At 38.4% G+C, this 22,196-nt stretch overlaps 1 protein-coding gene across 2 annotated transcripts in view; it reads left to right on the top strand.

The window, feature by feature from the left end:
• The window catches only part of LOC114242933 (uncharacterized), a 69,635-nt gene extending 47,695 nt beyond the window's left edge, over positions 1-21,940 (top strand). Inside the window, exons 5-16 of one of the 2 annotated variants that reach the window (XM_028174265.2) lie at positions 519-641; positions 7,742-7,855; positions 9,836-9,961; positions 10,764-10,892; positions 11,522-11,651; positions 12,101-12,223; positions 14,729-14,818; positions 15,331-15,454; positions 15,962-16,050; positions 16,817-16,946; positions 19,496-19,587; positions 20,887-21,940. In XM_028174265.2, coding sequence (XP_028030066.2) covers positions 519-641; positions 7,742-7,855; positions 9,836-9,961; positions 10,764-10,892; positions 11,522-11,651; positions 12,101-12,223; positions 14,729-14,818; positions 15,331-15,454; positions 15,962-16,050; positions 16,817-16,946; positions 19,496-19,587; positions 20,887-21,021 — 1,405 coding nt within the window. In that variant the 3' untranslated portion in view covers positions 21,022-21,940. Of the gene's footprint in view, positions 1-518; positions 642-7,741; positions 7,856-9,835; positions 9,962-10,763; positions 10,893-11,521; positions 11,652-12,100; positions 12,224-14,728; positions 14,819-15,330; positions 15,455-15,961; positions 16,064-16,816; positions 16,947-19,495; positions 19,588-20,886 lie in introns of those variants that run through there. The other variant, XR_016323438.1, reaches the window with a different exon arrangement.
• Positions 21,941-22,196: the final 256 nt, after the last annotated feature.

Below are 22,196 nucleotides of genomic sequence, written 5' to 3'. Positions count from 1 at the left end.
ATGCGAGAGAAAGGAGTGAGTGCAGAGATGACGTATGAGACACCTGAATAATATGACACACCTTAGATCTCATATCTCAAAGTGAGTGGTAACATTCTCCGGGTTCATTCAGTAACCAGTTAACACTAACCAGATTGACCATGGGCACGTTAATCCGGATATTAACTTTAATCCTTTGATTGTCGTGTAGTCACCGGGACACTTTTTGGCGCACTAAAGTAATCATATCGACTTCTGTCTCTAAGACGCCGGAAGACGAATCCGAAGTAACTAAGAATCAATTTGTTTCTAAGAGATCTAAAAGATTAAAACATTGATTCAGAACAAAAGAAGGTAAAGTTAGGCAATGCAGGTGCTTAGTAACAGAAATCGATATCATTACTTCAGTGCGACACGTAGGGCACGGGTGATCTACACGGCAGTCAAAGGGTTAATAAAGTAAAAAAAAATTGATAATCTCTTGCCTCGAACAATCCAGTTAAAAAAAAAACAAAAAAAAAACGTACAAATCCTTTCAGAGCCAGCATCAACGCCGAGAAGTCAATGACCGAGGCTGTGGAGTGGTACACGAACGCGAACGCCGCCCTCCTCCATCATCTGACGAAGGAAATTAAGGACACAGACAGCAGCACTCTTTGGAGGTAATTTTTTTTTAGCCAGTTTACGGCTTTCCGTCCCTTGGACGTCAGAACGGAAAAGTTTTCCCTGCAGTGCCAACAACAACTATTTTCGTTAGCAACGCATAGAAGATGAGCATTTGCATATTGATTTACACATATATGTATAATAATCGTAGTAGCGAGATATGTACCTAATTAATACGCTATTATTAGTTTCAGACATGTATGTTAGTATGTAACGGAATCTTTGAACAAGATTTTGACCTCCTTCAAAACGTCGGATTAACTTGAAATTTGGCATACTTATTAAGAATCGATAACAATTCAATATTTAAAAAAAAATTGAGATTCAATGAAAAAAATGAAAGATTAATATTAGCTGAAAAAAAACTAAAAGAATACGCTTTTACAGAAAATCCAACTAAAAAATAGAAAATAAAATTTAAACAATTTGAATTAAAAATAGTGTAAAAAAAATAGTATTATTGTAAAAAAGCATGGAGTGTTTTTTAGGATATTATCAAAATAGTCCTTCGACTCATATCTGTTCATAAAATATTTATAACTACTGATACCGTGTACCGCACGCTTTTTTTACAATAAAATCATTATTTCTTACACTGTTTTTAATTCAAATTTATTAAAATTTATTTTCTATTTTTTAGTTGGATTTTCTGTAAAAGCGTATTTTGTTAGTTTTTTTAAACTATTATTTATTTAAGAAACTAAACACAAACTAGCGATAGCTGTCTGTATTTTCACAATGTTGTCAGATAGTGACATTGAATTCATAAATTCCTAATATCTCTAAAGCAATGTTATTGAGAACAAATAACTGAAATCGAATTTGTGAACTGTCTAAATTTTAACGGAAAATTTTCGAAATTTCAATTCTTGACAATAAGCAATGATTTTAATGACAAAAACATTCAATGAGTCGGAGATTGGCGCTGACAGCGTTTATACAATAATTTGGTGGATTAATGTTACTTAAGTTCGAAGATGTTATGCCTAATTTATGGCATATACAGATTTTGAGTAAATTTTATAGTAAAGATTTTTTTTTAATCAAATCAAATCCAAAAAAAATTCTACATAAATGAAAGTACATACTTGTTGAAAGTCAAAAAGAACTACCACCATACCGAACTAATGCCCAATCAAATAAGTTTTGATTTCATCTATGCATTAATTATGACCATTAATTAGATCCAAGCTCCAATGGTTGGAGGGCGTGGAGCGCGACCTCAAAGTTATCGGTGTCAGGAACTAGAAGGAGAAAGCCTTGAATAGAGCAGTCTGGAGTGACATACTGGACCAGGCTAAGGCCCGCCCTGGGCTGTAAGGCCTAATGACGATGATGATGATTAATATGCAAGGTGTGCATCTACAGGTAGCACAATGGCACCTACTATGCGACCTACCTACCGTCCCACCATTAAAACTAACTTTAGCAGGGAAGATTAGGACGAGGTAACAGTACTTTGGACTGAACAAGTCCTTCCGGATCCACTAATAATGCTATTCTGTTATTAAGTGCCTAAAGCTCTAGGAGCAGGCATCTTTACCCTAATAACCATACCCGTTGAAGTTGTCAAAGAGCTGGACACGAAACATAGCTCTTAACATCAGCCAGCGGGGTTTTTCGCCGGATATTCTCAACGAATCACGGTACCGATCCAGTAGTAGATTCTTTTGCGAAACATCTGCTTTCGACCTGTTACATCTCCTTCGGAGGTGATTTTTTTTCTTATAGCTTAGTTGTGTGGTCAAGCTCACAGCACACCTGGTGTTAAGTGGTTACTGGAGCCCATAGACGTACATCTGCAACGTAAAATGCGCCACCCACCTCGAGATATAAGTTCTAAGAGTTCGGGCAGCTCTTGCCAACTCTAATGAAACTGAAAAGGCCTTTGAGCCACCAGTAATCCTTCCGTCCTTGAAAAAGAGGAGGAATGCAGATCAAGGGCAGGGGAATGCTCTGGGAATACATATTGCAAGCAGAAGAAGCTACCGCAGACGAGTTAATCAGCAGTAGTGACAGGAGACTGAGGAGGAGAGAGTGGTTGCAGAATGATTATCGTTCATGAAATCCATCGGTATCTACATAGGCAAAGGCATAATGGTTTTGTATCATTCCCAATTGAGTTTTATTCTTGTTGGTACCTATTAACAATACTCACAAAGAAAGAATTTAATCGAAAGAAGAGTCATAAAGAATATTATCTATTTAAATAAAAATGAATTGCTGTTCGTTAGTCTCGCTAATACTCGAGAACGGCTGGACCGATTTGGCTAATTTTGATCTTGAATTATTTGTCGAAGTCCAGAGAAGGTTTAAAAGGTAGATAAATATGAAAATGCTCGGAATGCCGGGTCGGCTAGTTAATAATACAATTCAAAAAATAATTGGATTAAAATTATTCAAATTCAATTTTTTTAAAGTCGATCACTTTGACTTTAAAAAAATTGAATTTGAATATCAACTAATTTCATTTTAAATTCGATTCATTAAATATATCAATTAAATTTTTCCATTGTTTAAATCTGTGTTCGCTTCGGTTCGCTTATTGAGATGTCAGGTTTGCGGGAGTCATATACGCTCCAGTTGCCGCGGTAATAATTATCATTTGACGTCACGTTGCATCGATGCTGAGCTATCAATTAACCTAGATTTTCAGTAAACAATTTAATTAAATCTGACTTTTTAATCAATGCAGAAAGAACTTTAGGACCTTAACAGGATTTTTTTTTAATTGATCCGATAGTTACGTGATCTATTAGCAAAGTCATGTCTGGTAAATATCTTCAACATTATCTTCTATTTATTTAGAGAGGAACTTAGATGATGGTTATAAGATCAGTGATGGTCTTTTCCTTTTTTTATTGCTTAGGTGGGTGGACGAGCTCACGACCCACCTGATGTTAAGTGGTCACCGGAGCCCATAGACATCTACAAGGTAAATGCCGCCACTTACCTTGAGATATGAGTTCAAAGGTCTTAGTTTTTACAGTACAACGGCTGCCCCACTTTTCATACCGAAACGCATTACTACACGGCAGAAATAAGCAGGGTGATGGTACCTACCCGTGCGGACTCACAAGACGTCCTACCACCAGTAAAAAGATTTGCCAGAACTAGTGGTATGCTGTTCTATTCTGCATATTATTATGGCGATGTAGTGATTTACCAGCGGCGCAAACTCGCGATCTTATTACCAATTCAACAGGTCATATAATGTGTTTTTAAGATACCTATGTTACTAGATTTACCACTACTGTTTGCGCCGTCGCCGACTCGGATCGTTCACGTTATGATGTGTATAAGCCCCCCGATCTAACAACAGATGTACTATAAGACTTAGAACTAATGTCTCAAGGTGGGTAGCAGTATTCACGTTGTTCGTATCTATGGGCTCCGGTAAAGTTTATTACTAGTGGTAGGACCGCTTGTGATTCCGCGCGGGTAGGTACCACCACCCTGCCTATTTCTGCCGTGAAGCAGTAATGCGTTGCGGTTTGAAGTGTGGGGCAGCCGTTGTAACTATACTATACAATACTTGAGACTTTAGAACGTATCTCAAGGTGGGTGGCGCATTTACGTTGTAGATGTCTATGGGCTCCAGTAACCACTTAAGACAAGGTGGGCTGTGAGTTCGTCCACCCATCTAAGCAATAAAAAAAACGATTCAAAGCAGGAACTTGACCTCGCTAGCCCATAAAAAGATATGAGGACCTTAAAATTAAGCAAGGCCGGTTGCAGGCTCCCTCGACTTTAAGATTAGTCTGTCAGATAGTAGTACGTAGTAGGGTAGTTAATTAGATTAGATCAGTGTACCACTGTGTATAATGGCCTCCTGTGTTTTGAGCAATTTGAGTCGATGTTTCTACCGCCCCATTCAAATCTGTCAGCAATTTCATCCGTCCCCTATACAGTAGGGAGTATATGCTCGAGCATAGAGGTTCACCCCAAATCCTGATCACGCAGGGGCCCGTCGCCGTTGACGCTTTAGACACGTCTTTACGGATCCATGAGATCCAAATAACCTTTACATTAGACGCCTTCAACTCTAACACTAGGAGCAGGCTTAGGGATCCTGGTAACCGTACTCATCGAACTCGACAAAGAGATCGACGTGCAATCTAACCCATGCATCATCTCGCTGAGTTTCTCGCCGGATCTTCTCAGCGGATCGCGATTCCGATCCGCTAGTAGATTCATTCGCGAAGCAGCTGCTCTTGAGTTGTTAGGTCTCCTTCGGAGGCGCTCGGGCAGCTGTTAGCAAATCCCACACCTCAGAAAGGCCTCCGAGCCACCAGTATTCCTTCAATCCTAAAAAAAAACGATTCGCTCCGAGACCCGTTTCGTACCTCAGTAAAGTCGCCACATGAGGACCCGCGATGATGTAACTTGAAATAAATCTTTGGCGACTTTGTTATAATCAATTAACTTTTTTACGTGTAAAATTCTAGTCGCTTTTACTCAATTTACAGTGTTCTTGACTAGATAATACATTTTTAGTATTCATGGGTAGACACGCTAGAAAACTATAAACATTTTACGATCGTACTTAATCTTTTTTTGTGGCAAAGTAATTTATTTTTACTTCATAGTATATTTTTTACGTCAATAGGCTTAATTTTTAACGGCTTTTAATGTTATAGAGACAGATATAGAGAGGTAGAGAGAGTTTGGGGTAGGTTCTTCAAGCACGGAGGATATATGAGTGTTCTAAATCAAACTAGCTGCCCAGTAGGGGGAGTAATAATACTCTCATTGTCTCACTAAGTAATCAGTGATAGGGTATCATAAGCTTGCACATGTAGTTACCACCAAATTTTTTTTGGGTCCGAAGATAATTGTTCATTTCTGCTTATGTATTTGTGGCGGTAAGTAAGGCATACATAACGTGACCATTTATTTTTTTACTCAAAACTAAGCATTGGTTAATTTGAATCAATTCAACAGGTACTTCATGCAAAAGAAAACAGTAATTTTTTAAAGTTCTTTAAAAATGTTATAATATTTCTAATGTTTCTTCTTCTAATGTTTCAATATTCAAAATACCATTTTGTGTCACCTGTATAACTGCACCTGTATAAAATACAAATATACAGTTTAAAAATAAAGTATTATTAACAGTTATGATGAACATCAACTCTTCTCAGCGGGTCGCGTTTCCGATCCGGTGGTAGATTCTGCGAAGCACTGCTCTTGCTAGGGTCAGTGTTAGCAACTCTCCGGTTTGAGCCCCGTGAGCTCACTTACAAACGTTAGGGCGAAGCTGAAATAGCCTCTCAGGGTTATCAGCATAGGTAGGGAAAAAAAACAAAAGAACATCAACGAATATTGTGTGTACCTAAATCAATAAATCGGAGTCTAATTCGATTTTATCCTCTTATTCAAACTTGACATTCGCCAATCGAAACTAATAGAACTGCTGTTTTCCTATATATTATTAAATATTTGAAAATGTAAAAGCTCATATGGTTGAGCTTTAGTACACACAAGTGAGTCAGTGTTCCGTGCCTTTATTAAAATGAGTCACGGGCTCACACACCCACAGACACACGTCCTTCGGCTCCTCGAAATCGTACGGTACATCCAAAACACTCCGTATAATATCGTATGGACATGTGAAAAATGCTTTAAAATTTATTTATTTTAATGACCAGTCATGGATTATCCAGAATTGATAACATTCAGAGTTGGAAAGCTTATCTGAAACTTGTGATTCATTATGAATAATGTAAAAATAAAATATATTATATTCATTTGTAGGATTTTTTTTCTACCTAATCACTGGTAGCCTAAGAGGCTATTCCAGCTATGCCCGGACGGGTAGGTGAGCTCACGGGCTCAACCTGAGAGAATTTGCTAACACTAGTCCTAGCAAGAGCAGTGCTTCGTAGAATTTACCACCTGGTCGGAATCGCGACCCACTGAGAAGATCCGCCGAGAAACTCAGTGGGCTGTGTCTATGGGTTATCGACCAGTTCGACGGGGACGGTGACTAGTGCTTGAGAGGTCTAAAAGCACCGAAAGTAAGTCCGGAGGATCCGACAAGACAAGTTTTAGGCGACGGCGGTTTTGCAGTGGCCGGTCGCGATCAGATAAGATTTGTCGTATCTAAAGTGTTTTGGGAAGTTGTAGAGAACACAAAGCGGCTTTCTTGCAGCGGCTTGGCTCTGCCCCTGGCATAGCTGAAGTCCATGGGCGATGGTAACCACTCAACATCAGGTGGGCCGTATGCACGTCTGCCTATAGGCAATAAAAAAAATAAAAAAAACTACTGAAACTACTTATACTACTTACTACCTACAACATCTATTACCGGCGCCAATAGATGACACAAAATGAATTCCACCATATACAAACCCTGAAGCACGAAGAGATAATTTTCCTTGCATTGCAAAAGGTCCGTTTCAGTTTTGGAACAGAAACGCATGGCTATTTAGCAACTGAAATACACAGATAAGACGGCAATACACCCTAGCATTAGTAATTGGACAATTTTGTATATTTTTGGGGTCGATTTTTTCACTCGCACACGATGTCATCATTGAATTTGTTCGTGGACATAGTAGGGTCCGGAGCAATAAATCTTATACCTTTAAACGAGCAATTCTTGTATATTAATATATATGTATATAATCTGAATCTCGGAAACGGCTCCAACGATTTTCATAAAATTTAGTATACAGGGGATTTCGGAGGCGATAAATCTACTACTCTACAACTAACCACTTTAAAGATACAACATCATCATCTATTTATATTAAGTTCATTACAAAACACGAACGTAGGGTATTTCACTGGAAAGATACAGCCAGCCGACACCTCTCTTTTTCTTTGCTTTTTCCAATTTTTATCCAGTACCAAATAAGGATTCCCAGTGTTATAGATACCAGAGACTGATATACATACGTATACACGTTAATATATATAATAAACACCCAGATAAAGAGCAAACAAACCTATTCATTACACGAATGTTTACCCACTGCTTAAATCAAACTCACGACCCCCGCGTAACAGTCAGGGGCGTTAGGTACTGTATGTACCACCAATTGCACCAAAATCTGTACTATTATACTATATGTTATTGTGTTTCCTTAAGGTACCTGGTCGGATTCAAGAATCTCCTACGCAGCATCGAGTGTAAGGGTATTGCTTCGGTTTTGGGCATCAACTATTTCGCAAGAGGGTATCTGCAAGCGAAAGCATACGAAAGGTAATTTGGGAATCGAGTCTTTGTTAACTTATTGCTGGAAATCAGACTGTACTTGGACGAGCAATGTAAAGGGTTCACTGAACAACTAAATAAATGACGTCACTAAAATCATAAGAATTCGCTGGAAGGTAGCCGTTTCTAATCGGCTATTTTCGAATTATCTAATAAAGTTCTGTGGCTCTGTAAAGTTCGCAGGAATTCCCAAATATATATGAGTTTATACATATCTAGCGAATTAATGTCTATTGTGTAATGACTGAAGTATCCCTTGATAAACGTCTTACAGAAATACCTTATGGTGCTAAATCAATTACAGTTGCTTGTATTTTACTGCTTTATGCTTAAAATCAGAACGCATCATCATACACAGGGATAGGAATAGAAATAGACAATATAGGGTCGTCACAGCGACTAAGAGCAAAGTTGGTACGTTTTTTATTTTATTTTTTTTATTGCTGAGATGTGTGGACTAGCTCACAGCCCACCTGGTGTTAAGTGGTTACTGGAGCCCATAGACATCCACAACGTAAATGCGCCACCCACCTTGAGATACAAGTTCTAAGGTCTCATGTATAGTTACAACGGCTGCCCCACCCTTCAAACCGAAACGCATTACTGCTTCACGGCAGAAATAGGCAGGGTGGTGGTACCCATCCGCGCGGACTCACAAGAGGTCCTACCACCAGTAATTACGATAATTATAATTTTTGCGGGTTTGATTTTTATTACACGATGTTATTCCTTCACCGTGGAAGTCAATCGTGAACATTTGTTGAGTATTTCATTAGAAAAATTGGTACCCGCCTGCGGGATTCGAACACCGGTGCATCGCTTCAACACGAATGCACCGGACGTCTTATCCGTCCGCCACGACGACTTCAAAATGTGCATACTGTACGTCAAATGAACAGTATGCTCTAGGACTAAGGTTCTTTTGGTCATACGGTAGATGTTAGTAGGATGATTTTGGATCAATTATGCTCTGAATGGGTGATAGAAAAGTAGTAATTGTGTGTAGGAACAGAATTCTCTTACCCTGATTTGAAAATAGACATGATGATTGCCATAGGCAAAATACGTTCGTTTCTACTATTGTTACGCCGGTAAGGTTAACGCCATCTGTCGCCGAATACAGAGGAGGGCCGTTCGGATTGTCGATAATCCCGGTCTCACGGATCGTTTGGAACCTCTGGGTCTGCGGAGGGACTTCGGTTCCCTCTGTATTTTGTACCGTTTGTTCCATGGGGAGTGCTCTGAGGAATTGTTCGAGATGATACCGGCATCTCGTTTTTACCATCGCACCGCCCGCCACCGGAGTAGAGTTCATCCATACTACCTGGAGCCACTGCGGTCATCCACAGTGCGTTTCCAGAGGTCTTTTTTGCCACGTACCATCCGGCTATGGAATGAGCTCCCCTCCACGGTGTTTCCCGAGCGCTATGACATGTCCTTCTTCAAACGAGGCTTGTGGAGAGTATTAAGCGGTAGGCAGCGGCTTGGCTCTGCCCCTGGCATTGCTGAAGTCCATGGGCGACGGTAACCACTCACCATCAGGTGGGCCGTATGCTCGTCTGCCTACAAGGGCAATAAAAAAAAAAAAAAGAATAGTCGAACGAGTATCGAAAGATCTAGTAGAACCTAGAACGCTTTAGAAGTACAACGCCATATATTGTCAGATAGCGGAAAGATAGTACTCGACTTTGTGGTATATTCTCGACGATTCTAGGGATTTCGTCTCGACTATAAAAGCGTTGCAGAGATGGCTCACAGTCAGTCAGTAACCGGAACTACTCGAAGCGAAACAGCGAACGGATCACCTGAAGCGAAGAGGAAGAAGCGAATTGAGAGTTTTCAAGTGTTTGTTGAGTGTTTTAAGTGTTGAATACAGTTTTTAGTTGTACTTTAGTGGAATTTTATTTATCCCGAACCCCAGCGCGTAACACTATCATGAAGTTGTTCTAATTTCCTCACTTATTACAGATACGTGGCTCATATGACGTTAGGTAGAGATCTACTCGACAATACTCTGAACTTGGTGCCTTCGTTGATACCGCTTCATAAAGACATTAAAGAAGACAGCCCGGAATATCAAGATTTAGAGAAAAAGTAAGTTGGGCATGAAGTATCATCGATGAGGAAATAAAAGTATTTATACTACAAAGATGTACCTATAAAAGTTAAAATTAAAATGATCAGTGAATACTTGTCGAAAGCAACAGAGTAAAGAGAGAATGCAATTCAAAACTAAGTTCCAAATACTAATAAGTCTGAAATTAATTGATTAATTAAGGTATGAACCAATGAAGAAAAATGAAAAATAAATGTAAACTATTCGAATAAGAACATGTTTATGAAATAATTCAATTTTTGTTCATTTTATAAGTAAGACTATTTTGCTGTATGTTTCAATTAATGGTGGCAGGAACTCTTGTAAGTCCACGCGGGTAGGTAACACCACCCTGTCTATTTCTGCCGTGAAGCAGTAATGCGCATACAGCAGCAGCAGTAATACATGAGACCTTAGAACTTGTATCTCAAGATGGGTGGCGCATTTACGTCGTAGATGTCTATGAGCTCCAGTAACCGCTTTTAACACCAACTGTGAGCTCGTCCACCCATCTAAGCAATAAATAAAAAAAAACATAAAGAACAACTAGAAATAAAAACTGAAAAGAAAAATAGATTGCTAGACTTTTTTCGGTACATTATGTGCATTCTATCTATTACCATTCATAATAAAAATATATAACATTACAGAAAAGTAAGCGAAGTAACCATTAAATAAATAGCTGGATAAAGTGGCCAATAATTATTATCATAAGAACATAACATTTTGAACCATAAAAAAGTGAAATATCAAAATAGTTTTGCAAGATGCTTCAACTTTTCACATTCAATATTATTATAGGAATCAGCAAATAGTTGATAACAAGCATCAAGAAGGGAGTGTCGCTGAAGCTATAGAGTACTTCGATCAGACGGCTACGTTTCTGGATAAGCTGAGGGCTGTACAGAAACAACTCCGAGAATATATCAGGTTTGTTAATTATATCCAAAAGAATAGAAGAAAGTTGTACTTCAAAATTCTAATTGAACGGTTCATTAGTATTAAAAGTTTTCATTGTTGAAATAGTTTTATTTAATTGTTCTTAGTATTTCTGGAATTCAAGTTGTTTGTGATTGAAAGTTGACATTCCTCATGTCAAGCGTTAATCAATTAGAAAACATGGTTATTGCCGTTTTGTAAGTAAACTTGTTGATCAAAGTAATCCATGATGTTATAAGAAACTAAGATAGTAGAAGTATCGATTCGTCGTCAAATATTTCGGAAATCAATTAATCTTGTAACGTTAGTGTACGTTTTACTGGTGGTAAGACATCTTGTGAGTCCGCACGGGTAGGTACCAACACCCTGCCTATTTCGGCCGTGAAGCAGTAACGCGTTTCGGTTTGAAGGGTGGGGCAGCCGTTGTAACTATACTGAGACCTTAGAACTTATATCTCAAAGTGGGTGGCGCATTTACGTTGTAGATGTTTATAAGCTCCAGTAAACATTTCATTCAACCATGTTGTTAGTCCACCCATCTAAGCAATAAAAATAAAAAGTACAGATAACATCAAAATTTGCTCTCAAGTATTTTAATGAATTTATTTTTTTATTTTTAGGGAAGGCGCAACGGAGAGTCTGAAAGACGCAAGGCAAAGCGAAGCGATTTGCGCTGGTATACTCGTACTGGTTTGCGTTGTTTCACCCATTATAATTGCATTGGTCAGAAACGCTGTCAACACTATACAGGTATTCACGTATTTCGTAGAATCTATTAATTTTTAAAACTTATAACGTCCAGATCAACATTAGTTTATAGCATAAAACTTGTTTTAAAAAAAGAATAATTGAAAATGAAGTGATTTTGATTTTAAAGGTCAATCGCCAATCTTCAAACTGTATTGATTGTGTTACAAAAAAGTATTGAATTCTAATCCAGAGATTTTTCGGATAAGAATTTAAGTAATGTTATTTGGAATTTTATATTTTATCTTGCTACGGGAGAAACAGGATCTTTGAGAAACATTAAGATTTGTTTGTTTTTAAAACAATCTCTTGGTTAAGCTGTGCAGTAAAATATTTTGCTTTATGCTAGTTTTAGATAAAGGGTTTAAATTTCAGCTACTACACCCCTCTCTATGCTGGAACACTGAATTGTTGAGCGCCAAAAATACATAAGACACTTAAAAATTTTTCAGGTATATGCCAGAAATTTATCAGAGAAAGCAAGAGAACTGGAGCATGAAAAGGAACTTAGCGACTCACTATTGTATCAAATGCTTCCGCCGAGCGTCGCTAAACAATTGAAACAAACACAACAGGTACTGTGTCTTTTCCTTTACGTCTTAAATCTTTTCAGGGTCGCCTTAACTACATGGATTTATCAACTTCCACCGCGGTACACCGCCACTTCTAACGGCTTGTAAGATATTCCCGCTTAGATGTTTTCCGTATGTAATGCGGTTCTACTTTTGGTAAAGATCAATATGCATTTAAACACTAAGCTCTGTAGCAGCACCTACTTACTCATTGTCCGAGGTCTGTTATTGTGAACTCCCTTATTATCTTTGACAACCCTCATCTAATTTTACCTTCTCTAATGCTGTATACACAATTTTTTCCCCAATTTGTAGTGTATTCAGAAAAACGTTTTTTACAAACTATACGTCCTCGTCATTTAAGGGAAAATGATATTTTAACATTTGAGTGCGATTGTTTTTGCGTTCTAATAACATACGTTTGGTGGTATCAGTCTGTAAGTTATTGTAAAAACCCGGAACTTAGTACTCCTGGATGAGGTCAGCGAGTCCATAACCGTCCACAAGAACTCCTTAAACAATAAGGCTCTTCATGCAACTCACATTTTTTTTATACATTTCCGAGAAAATTCAGTATTTCTAGTTGCATAGGCGATGAGAGCAATTCTTCATTGTTCGTCAAAAGCTGATGGAGCGGGCTCAAAGTGCTGTGATGGTATTGATCGAAAACATCGTTTGCGGATTTTTTAATGATTTTATCTTTAGATTGTAACTTTTACACCGACACAAGATCTCTGCTCGTCCTGATAACTAAGCCTCGACAAATCAATAAAAAAAAGGATTGTGTGGTTTTATGAAACCACGGTAAAAGTGAAACTTTTTTTCACATTATAGATATTTAACTCTGACAAACAACATTTAAATTAAACACTGACAAAAACAAACAAAATAGCGTGGAGCATTGGCACAAATGAGTAATACACTATACGGTCAGATGCTGCGAACTATAGACGCCGCCATATTGGCCTTGGCTGCTCTGACGAGCGCCTTTCATCCCTACTCCGCACCGACCGTCACGCGACATGTAACACACAGACGAAAAAGTTTGAGACAATGTAATAAAAGTTTCATTTTAAAAATACCATAGAATTTGATGAGTCAAATATTGGTCATCTCTAGTCTTCTAAATGCATTCCCCATAACAAATTCAATAATCTAGTTGCCTTATAGAGTTATTGTTCAACCGGGTTCCAACTTTTTGTAGTGTATCCAGCTTATATTATAGACGAATGATGGACAGCTCTATTGTAAATGTATGGGACGTGAATCTTCTAAACGTTTTGTCATATTCATGCTTGTTCACACAGTCGATAGCTCTGTAGCGGACATTGACAAAGGCTTAAGAGCTACATAAAAATTGTTTTCTTTACGATTCTTATTATATATACTAATACTTTATTATTCGTAAGTGGAAAATCGTGATGATAAGGTCCTACATATTCTCACATCCGCCATTCAGAGATCGACCTTCATCTAAACGATTCTAAGAAACAGAACGATAAACATAAAATCTAATCATTGTTAACGATGAATTTTGCACAAATTCTGTATGATTCATTACTGGTAGTCGGACTTATTGGAAGTCTGCTTAGATAGTTACGACCTTCCTGGCCATTTCTGTCTCAAGACAGACATGCTTTCCGGTGTCGCTTTGGGGTCATCACGTCCCCTTACGGGGGCGCGGGACGGTCCTTAGGATCCCCTTCGGTCCGGGCTTGTAACTACCTGCCTATCGAGACAGGGGTGATGCACTGCAGGTTGGAGTTTTGCAGAATTGAGCGCGTTGGGTGGGACGTTATTGATAGTGAAGGTGAAGGCGAAGATTTTCTCTCTTCTCTTCTTCTTCATCTTCATGGGGAGCGGCTGCTGTTCTCCTGCCATTTTTTTTTATTTTTATTATTTGAAGTATCGTATCGTTGTTATACAAGCAAATAAGGAGTCTCATAAAACTCTAACACACCTCTGTACTGTGATGTCTATATGCTTTGGTAACTAATGAATGGTAAGGTAAAGTTCATTCACTTAAATATCCAATGATAGTAAGAAATCGTATAAAATTAGAATTCCAAATTATATTAAACATTCACATCTACATAATAATTAAATAAATAATCTTAATACCATCTAAAGATAAATAAATATCTAACAGTTAAATTTCATAATTTGTGGTATCGGGTGTAGTTCACGGCCCACCTGGTGTTAATTGACTATCGGGGACCATAGACATCAACAAAATAAATGCGGCCGTTCACTTAAGGACATGAGTTCTAAGTTACAGTATACTAGTAAAGTGCAACTTCACCGTTCAAACGAAAACGCATTACTGCTTCGGGGCAGAAGTAGACTGGGTTGTGATACCTACCCGTGCAGACTCACAAGGTCCCTTACTACCAGTAAATATCATTGAGGTCCCTAGAAATTGGAATGTATTGTTTTGAAACGTGTATTAGATGTCCATTGCTGAGTTAGGCTTCGAGACGTGTGACTCTATGCAGTGTTTGGTTTCAGGTACCCGCAGAGTTTTTCGCCTCTGTGACCGTATATTTCAGCGACATAGTAGGCTTCACGGCCATTGCAGCTGTGTCTACACCGTATCAAGTGCGTAAAGGCTTTTGTTCACTGATCTTTAGGCCCTTAAGTATTAAAATATTTACATTCGAAGTCATCCATTCATTGCACTAACTGTTACTGGCGCAGAAGTACTATCGGACTTTGGAACGAATTCCCTTCCACGGTACATCCTGAATACAATGACATATTCTTTTTCAAACGCGTTTTTAGGAGAGTTCTAGCAGTAGGCAAAGTTTCGGGCATTGCTGAAGTTTACGAGCGACTGTTTACCAAGGTGGGCCACATGCTCGTCTGCCTAAGAAGACAATTAAATATTTATTGTAGTCTAAAGACTGCTCATCATCACTAATTTGTGTGCATTCATAGATTGGATTAATGATTGAGCGAAAGAGTAATTTAAATAGGCCTTAGGTTGACCCGGTGGCACTTTGTCAGGCCAAAGAGTCGTGGGTAGGTTTTGGAAGCATCGTTTTGCAAAACTTGTTAATTTTTATGGTAATGTGCACTTTCATTCAAATTATTTTTATATATTTATTCAGGTGATCAGTTTCTTGAACTCCGTTTACAAGTTGTTCGACGAAAGGATTGAATGTTACGACGTATACAAGATTGAGACCATCGGTGACTCTTACATGGTGGCGTCCGGGATACCGGTTAGGAATGGTGGGTATACATGAAGTTTGCGCTAAAACTGACCGAGTTCAGTGAGCGACAATCCTAAATGAGAATATTTGTAGATAGGCACCCTAGTTATCGTCAGAAGAACTGACATGACCAGAGTATGTTCTGTTATTTTTCATAATATATATAGAAGACACAAGCCTTCAATTTTCCCGTTTTCATCTTAAACTTTTTTTGTGCGTTGGATGATAGACAAGAATACCAGATTTGGGAATGAAAGGGGACATCCGCAAGGCCAGGGACATAGCCATACGGTAGGTAGCGGTTTGGCTCTGCCCCTGGCATTACTGAAGTCCATGGGTGACGGTAACCACTCACCATCAGGTGGGCCGTGTGGTCGTCTGCGTACAAGGGCAAAAAAAAAATACTGCTGAGGACTTTTCTTGAACTATCTCTGAAGAATAGAAGGGTGCATATTAGACCTGATCTATGATTAATTGCAATGTGGTACCTAAGATACTAGAGGAATTTAGTCTATGTTTTGTGTAGGCAACAAGCATGCGTCCGAGATAGCCAGTATGGCGCTGGAGCTGCTGGAAGCGACATCAATGTGTCGTCTACCGCATCGGCCCGATCAGGTACCTTGCTTAGGTAATACATGTTGTGTTTGCTATCATGTCTGGCTTCTTGCATGAACACCTTGACAACTACTGCGATTCTCCGAGTTTAAGTTGATTTAGCGCTTTTTGTTAAGATCACAAATAAATTTGACTAAGCTTCTTCCCGTATAGTCGAATTACTTTTGATCATATTTCATTTAAGAGTGGACGCAAGTAAGTTCTAGAATATGTATGATAAAAAAAAAACATTCGATATATGTAACTTCTTGTCGTAGCAGCATTATGATTTCAGTTGCAAAGTTTCAATTTTATCTTTAGTTCTTTCAATCTGATATGTTCAATTTTCCAAACGTTCGCTTTTACGTATAATTCACCCACTAAAACCATGACGATAGGCGTAGTAATCTAATAATAGCGTATCAGTAATTATTTTCCTTATATCCAATGTTAATTAGTGAAAAAAAATGGTGCGCGTGCAACTTGGTGCACGTGAAAGAAGTGGAACTTCTTTTGCGATTTGTAGTATTGTGGTTTTCTTCATTTTTCATCAACAAAACAATTTTCTCTTGTGATAGAGAATGCTGTGTATACGAGAAACGATCTAGCTCGCTTTGTCCTTTCCCTCTCTCTGCGGTCGAGTGGTTCACGAGACGCTGTCTATTTTCTCACTCTTGCTCTTCCTAAATTGTATCTTTTCTCTTAGCCGTAACGAATCTGTCACGAGTTAAATTTTATACTCAACGCGCTGAAAGAAGTTCTTCAATAATATGAAATTTCTTTACAGACTTTATGCATGAGGAGCGGTATTCACACCGGTCCCTGTGTGGCTGGGATTGTGGGCAGTAAGATGCCTCGGTACTGCCTATTCGGAGACACCATTAACACGGCCAGTCGCATGGAAAGCACCGGAGAACGTAAGTTTGTTTTAATCTGCTGAAAGTGTTGCTGAAAGTTATTACTGGTGGTAGGACCTCTTGTGAGTCCGCACGGGTAGGTACCACCGCCCTGCCTATTTCTGCCGTGAAGCAGTAATGCGTGTCGGTTTGAAGGGCCCGGCAGCAGTTGTAACTATACAGAGACCTTAAAACTGATATCTTAAGGTGGGTGGCGCATTTACGTTGTAGATGTTTATGGGCTCCGGTAACCACTTAACATCAGATGGGCTGTGAGCTCGTCCACCCAACTAAGCAATAAATAAAAAAAGTGTTTGATACCGTCGGTCTAGTGGCATCAAAACACCACTACCCATTTGAAGCACAAACATAGTTTGGGAGTCATTTGGGATAACGATTGTGTCCTTGAAACAGAATACATAGTGATTTGGAGAAGTCAATAGGACGTTGATAGCGATGAGCGCAGAGAACTTTACCAGAAAATAACTGTTTAGGGCTAAAAGGTTTTTTTAATCAACATGAGTAAGTAAACTCGAAAATGATTATGCGGAGACAGCGGCAATTGGAGCCGCTAGGCAATGTCGATGGCATCCTGAACCGCAATATTAAATGAAAAAATAATCTATTTTGGTACAACAAGCAGCTCACGAAACAAGAACTTAAGATAGGAACCAGGTGGTTAAGATTTAAAAAACTTGAGTTGTAAAATTAATGAGGATATTGCTATGGACAAATTATTAGCAGTAAAGGAGTTCTGGGTTGCCCACTATCTTCTTCTGATACGAAAAAACTTCATTAGGATCCATTCATCATGAACTAGGTGAGCGAGAACTTGCGAAAGCTAGGAAGTTATTGGCGTCCTATATCAGAATCAAATCAGAGACCGAAGAAAAGATGGGTCGATGATATAATAAAGATTGCTAGAAAAAATTGGTTGCATTTGGCCAAGGACAGGGAATGGTAATCTGGTTTTGTCTGGTGGTAGGACCTCTTGTGAGTCCGCACGGATAGGCACCACCACCCCGCCTATTTCTGCCGTGAAGCAGTAATGCGTGTCGGTTTGGAGGGCGGGGCAGCCGTTGTAACTATACTGAGACCATAGAACTCATATATCAAGGTGGGTTGCGGCATTTACGTTTGTAGATGTTTATGGGCTCCTCTAACGACTTAACATCAGGTGGGCTGTGAGCTCGTCCACCCGACTAAGCAATAAAAAAATAAAATAGAAAAGGATGAAGGAGTCTTTTACCCAAGAAGGGGCCACATAACAAAGAAGAAATACGTAACTAGTTTATAATCTGATATATAATTGCATTGTTAAGTGGAAACAAAGCTACGAGTATCGGAATAATAATCAGAATCAGAATCAACAACAATTTGTCGAACATTAAAAGATATTTAGCTGATACTGACGATATAAATTTTATAATAACTTTATCCTTTGGCTTCTCAAATTTGTTGTTTTGTTAGTTATAATATATAATATATAAACAAATTTGTTGTTTTGTTAGTTATAATACATATCGTACATATACATATATATAATACATATCGTAATATATTCAGATTTCAAAACGTTTTCCTTATAAATTCGAAGAAGAATTTTGATTACATAACATTTCGAAACATTCCCAACTATTGCATTATAACCGTTGCAAAAATTTGCTCAACATATACATGGAACATATTGTCCATATTTTCCAGCAAAATGTATGGATCTCTACCAATTATGCCGCCGATAAATCTTGCCACATTACTTTTAGAGAACGACCGGAAAGATTCAAATATGAGGCCGTCAGAGCAAGAGTCCAAAATTCTTTATATTCGTGCTTAAATATTGCAATTTATTTAAAACATAATAATATTTTATGCAAACCGTACTATCCTTAGTTTGACCCATAGATAACATATTGATTAGTAAACTTTTTTTTTGCCTACGAAGCAGTGTAAGAGTAAATTCAAAACTCATTATCTCCATGCTGATTATGGTAAGCTTAGGACCTTAGCCTTATATGTAGCATTTGTTACGACTGATGATCTAAGGGAAGATCTGTATCTAGAATGCTATCGTAGTCATTTAGATTGCTTTCTCGAAGGTTCACCAGTTGCACGTGACTAGTATTATTTACTATTTTTAGATATTACTGCACAACGCTCTATGTTAGTAGCCTACGGACAGTTTGCACAACACATTCGTGCTGGGGAAAGATAACACCTTTCAGGATGTATTTACTGGTGATAGGACGTCTCGTGAGTCCGCATGGGTCGGTACCACCACCCTGCATATTTCTGTTGTAAAGCAGTAATGCGTTTCGGTTAGAAGCCATGGTGCAGCCGTTGTAACTATACAGAGACCTTAGAACTCATATCTCAAAGTGGGTGGCGGCTTTTACGTTGTAGATGTCTATGAGCTTCGGTAACCATTTAACACCAGGTGGGTAGTGAGCTCGTCAGCTTCACGGCAGAGATAGGCAGAGTGGCGTTCCCTACCCGTGCGGACGCACAAGACGTCCTACAACCAGTAAAATGTACATGTAATATGTACGTATGTCTTTTATTTTATTTTCTAGCCATGAAGATTCAAATTTCTGAAGACGTCAAAAGGGAAATAGATAAAACCGGTCTCTTCATCACGGCCCCGAGAGGAGTTGTAGATGTGAAGGTAACAATGCGTAACCATAAAAAAGAAAAATTACAATGTGAAAAATGATTTTTGATTGAAGATTCTAATGTTTTTTCAATTACCAAGAGTCATTAGTAGTACAATTAGTGTTTGTTTGAGACTTATTAGCGTAGTCTAAAAAATACATGAAATGGTCATTATATTGGTTCAAACCGGGACATATTACTGATTTCATGAGGAGACAAGACATATTTGAAACAAATATTAATGGTCATTAATTTAAAATTGTAACTTACCGTAGAAGTCATCTCCAGCTGAACAATTACGAGTAAATTGGTAATGTATCGATCCGATAAAATTAATCAAATTTTAAATTGATTATTTCTTTTGTCATTCGTATTTTGATAGTATAACTATAATAATATACATGCCTATTACATGAATATTAAGTATACATTTAATAGAAATAGCTATTTTGGATCCTCCCGATCTACTAACAGTACTTTTAGGTACCCCAAGCACCGGTCATCGTTTCCGTCGAACCCGTCGCTTGCGACGAATGGCTCGACGACTAAATTAATCCACAGACAGCCCACTGAGTTTCTCGCCGGATCTTCTCAGTGGGTCGCGTTTCCGATCCGGTGATAGATTCTGCGAAGCACGGCTCTTGCTGGGGCTCGTGTTAGCAACGTCATCAAGTTTGAGCCCCGTGAGCTCGCCTACTAATTCGACGAATCTAGAATAACCCCTCGAGGGTACTAGAACAGGTAGGAAAACAAAGCGACATTTCGAGCCCTAGATCCTTAATGTCACATAGCTGCCTTTTTTTAGGCTATTTCAGCGTAACCTTAGCTAGTAGGTGAGCTCACGGGGCTCAAACCTGACAACGTTGCTAACACTAACCCTAGTAAGAGCAGTTTTTTTTTATTTTTTTTATTGCTTAGCTGTGTGGACGAGCTCACAGCCCACCTGATGTTAAGTGGTTACTGGAGCCCATAGACATCTACAACGTAAATGCGCCACACACCTTGAGATATAGTTTTAAGGTCTCAGTATAGTCACAACGGCTGCCCCACCCTTCAAACCGAAACGCATTACTGCTTCACGGCAGAAATAGGCGGGATGGTGGTACCTACCCGTGCGGACTCACAAGAGGTCCTACCACCAAGAAGTGTTTTGCAGAATCTACCACAGGATCGGAATCGCGACCCACTGAGAAGATCCGGCGAGAAACTCAGTGGGCTGTGTCTATGGGTTAATTCGCTCGTCGAAATAGCTGCCTGAATACTTAGTGAAACATGCTTGATTTCATATTTCATTTATGTTTTGATGGTCCAGGGTAAAGGTGAAATGACGACTCATTGGCTGGAGGGGCGCCGGCCGGGGTCCCGCACGCCGCTCTCCCTATCTCCAGCACACCCGCAGACACGCTCCTCGCCAAGATACAAACACGACAAGATATTTCATTACTAGCAAACCACATAATAATATAATCTTGTTAATGAGATTGACTGAATAAGCTGAAGTATCAATAATTAACGTATAACTTAAGATCTTTATTATTATTTAAGTATTTAAACTGAATTGCTGTTCGTTAGTCTCGCTAAAACTCGAGAACGACTGGACCGATTTGGCTAATTTTGGTCTTGAATTATTTGTGGAAGTCCAGAGAAGGTTTAAAAGATAAATATGAAAATCCTCGGAATTAAATAAAAATAACCATTTTGTTTTCCCAACGATGTGTCCCCCGTCGGACGGATTCCTTTTGTTTGTTTTAAGTTTATTTTATACAAAGGTTTAGGTCTTTTATTTAACGATCGAGGTACTACGAAGTCTGCCGGGTCAGCTAGTTTGATATAGAAATCGTTTAGGCGTCCCCCTATTTTTGTTTGTTTGTCCGTTTGTTTATTTTAAAACCGCTTTACTGATTTCGATGAGTTCATAATTGAATTTAAATCTTAAATATGCTACGATATTGACAGATATAAAGGTGACGTTTGCTTTTTTTTTTAAAACGAAGCGCAATCAGCTTATTGCTTAATTTATTGTCACGATTTTAACAGGTTTTTTTTTTTATTTCAGTGCAATTGCAAGAAATGCTAGTATTCTTTCTATATATAAAAAAACGTTGCAAATGAATCTGGATTCTATACGACTATACATAGGTAATACACATAAATTAGTTATAGATAAGCAACTCAACAAAAATGTTTACGGGCGTCGGCCACTAGACGGCTTCGCTTCGATTAGTTTCTTATTGCTCCTGTTGATGTCAGTAACATATTACCCATCCTATATTTTATTGTTAATGAAGGATTTTGTAAATTTTCAGAAACCACAAATTGATAAAACTTAATCAATTTGTCTATAACAAATAAAGACTTGTATGATTTATATTTTTTTATTTTCTGTGTTTAGTTGTACAATAATTAAATACCTTAACTTTAACAACATATAAGTTTAGGGGCATCTACTCCAAGATGTTTCTAGATTCCATAAAAAAAAATTTTTTGTCTTAATGTATCGTAGTTTCAGAGCCCAGCGACTATAGACATTAAACATAAATTAAATAAGGGTAATTAAAAAAAAACTCTTCTTTCTACCCGCGAATAAGTTAACATTTATTTATTAAAATTTTCAGGAATTAT

Source organism: Bombyx mandarina, chromosome 08, assembly GCF_030267445.1.
Source record: "Bombyx mandarina strain Sakado chromosome 08, ASM3026744v2".
Taxonomy (NCBI): Eukaryota; Metazoa; Arthropoda; class Insecta; order Lepidoptera; family Bombycidae; genus Bombyx; species Bombyx mandarina.
This window is presented reverse-complemented; position numbering and strand designations above follow the sequence as displayed.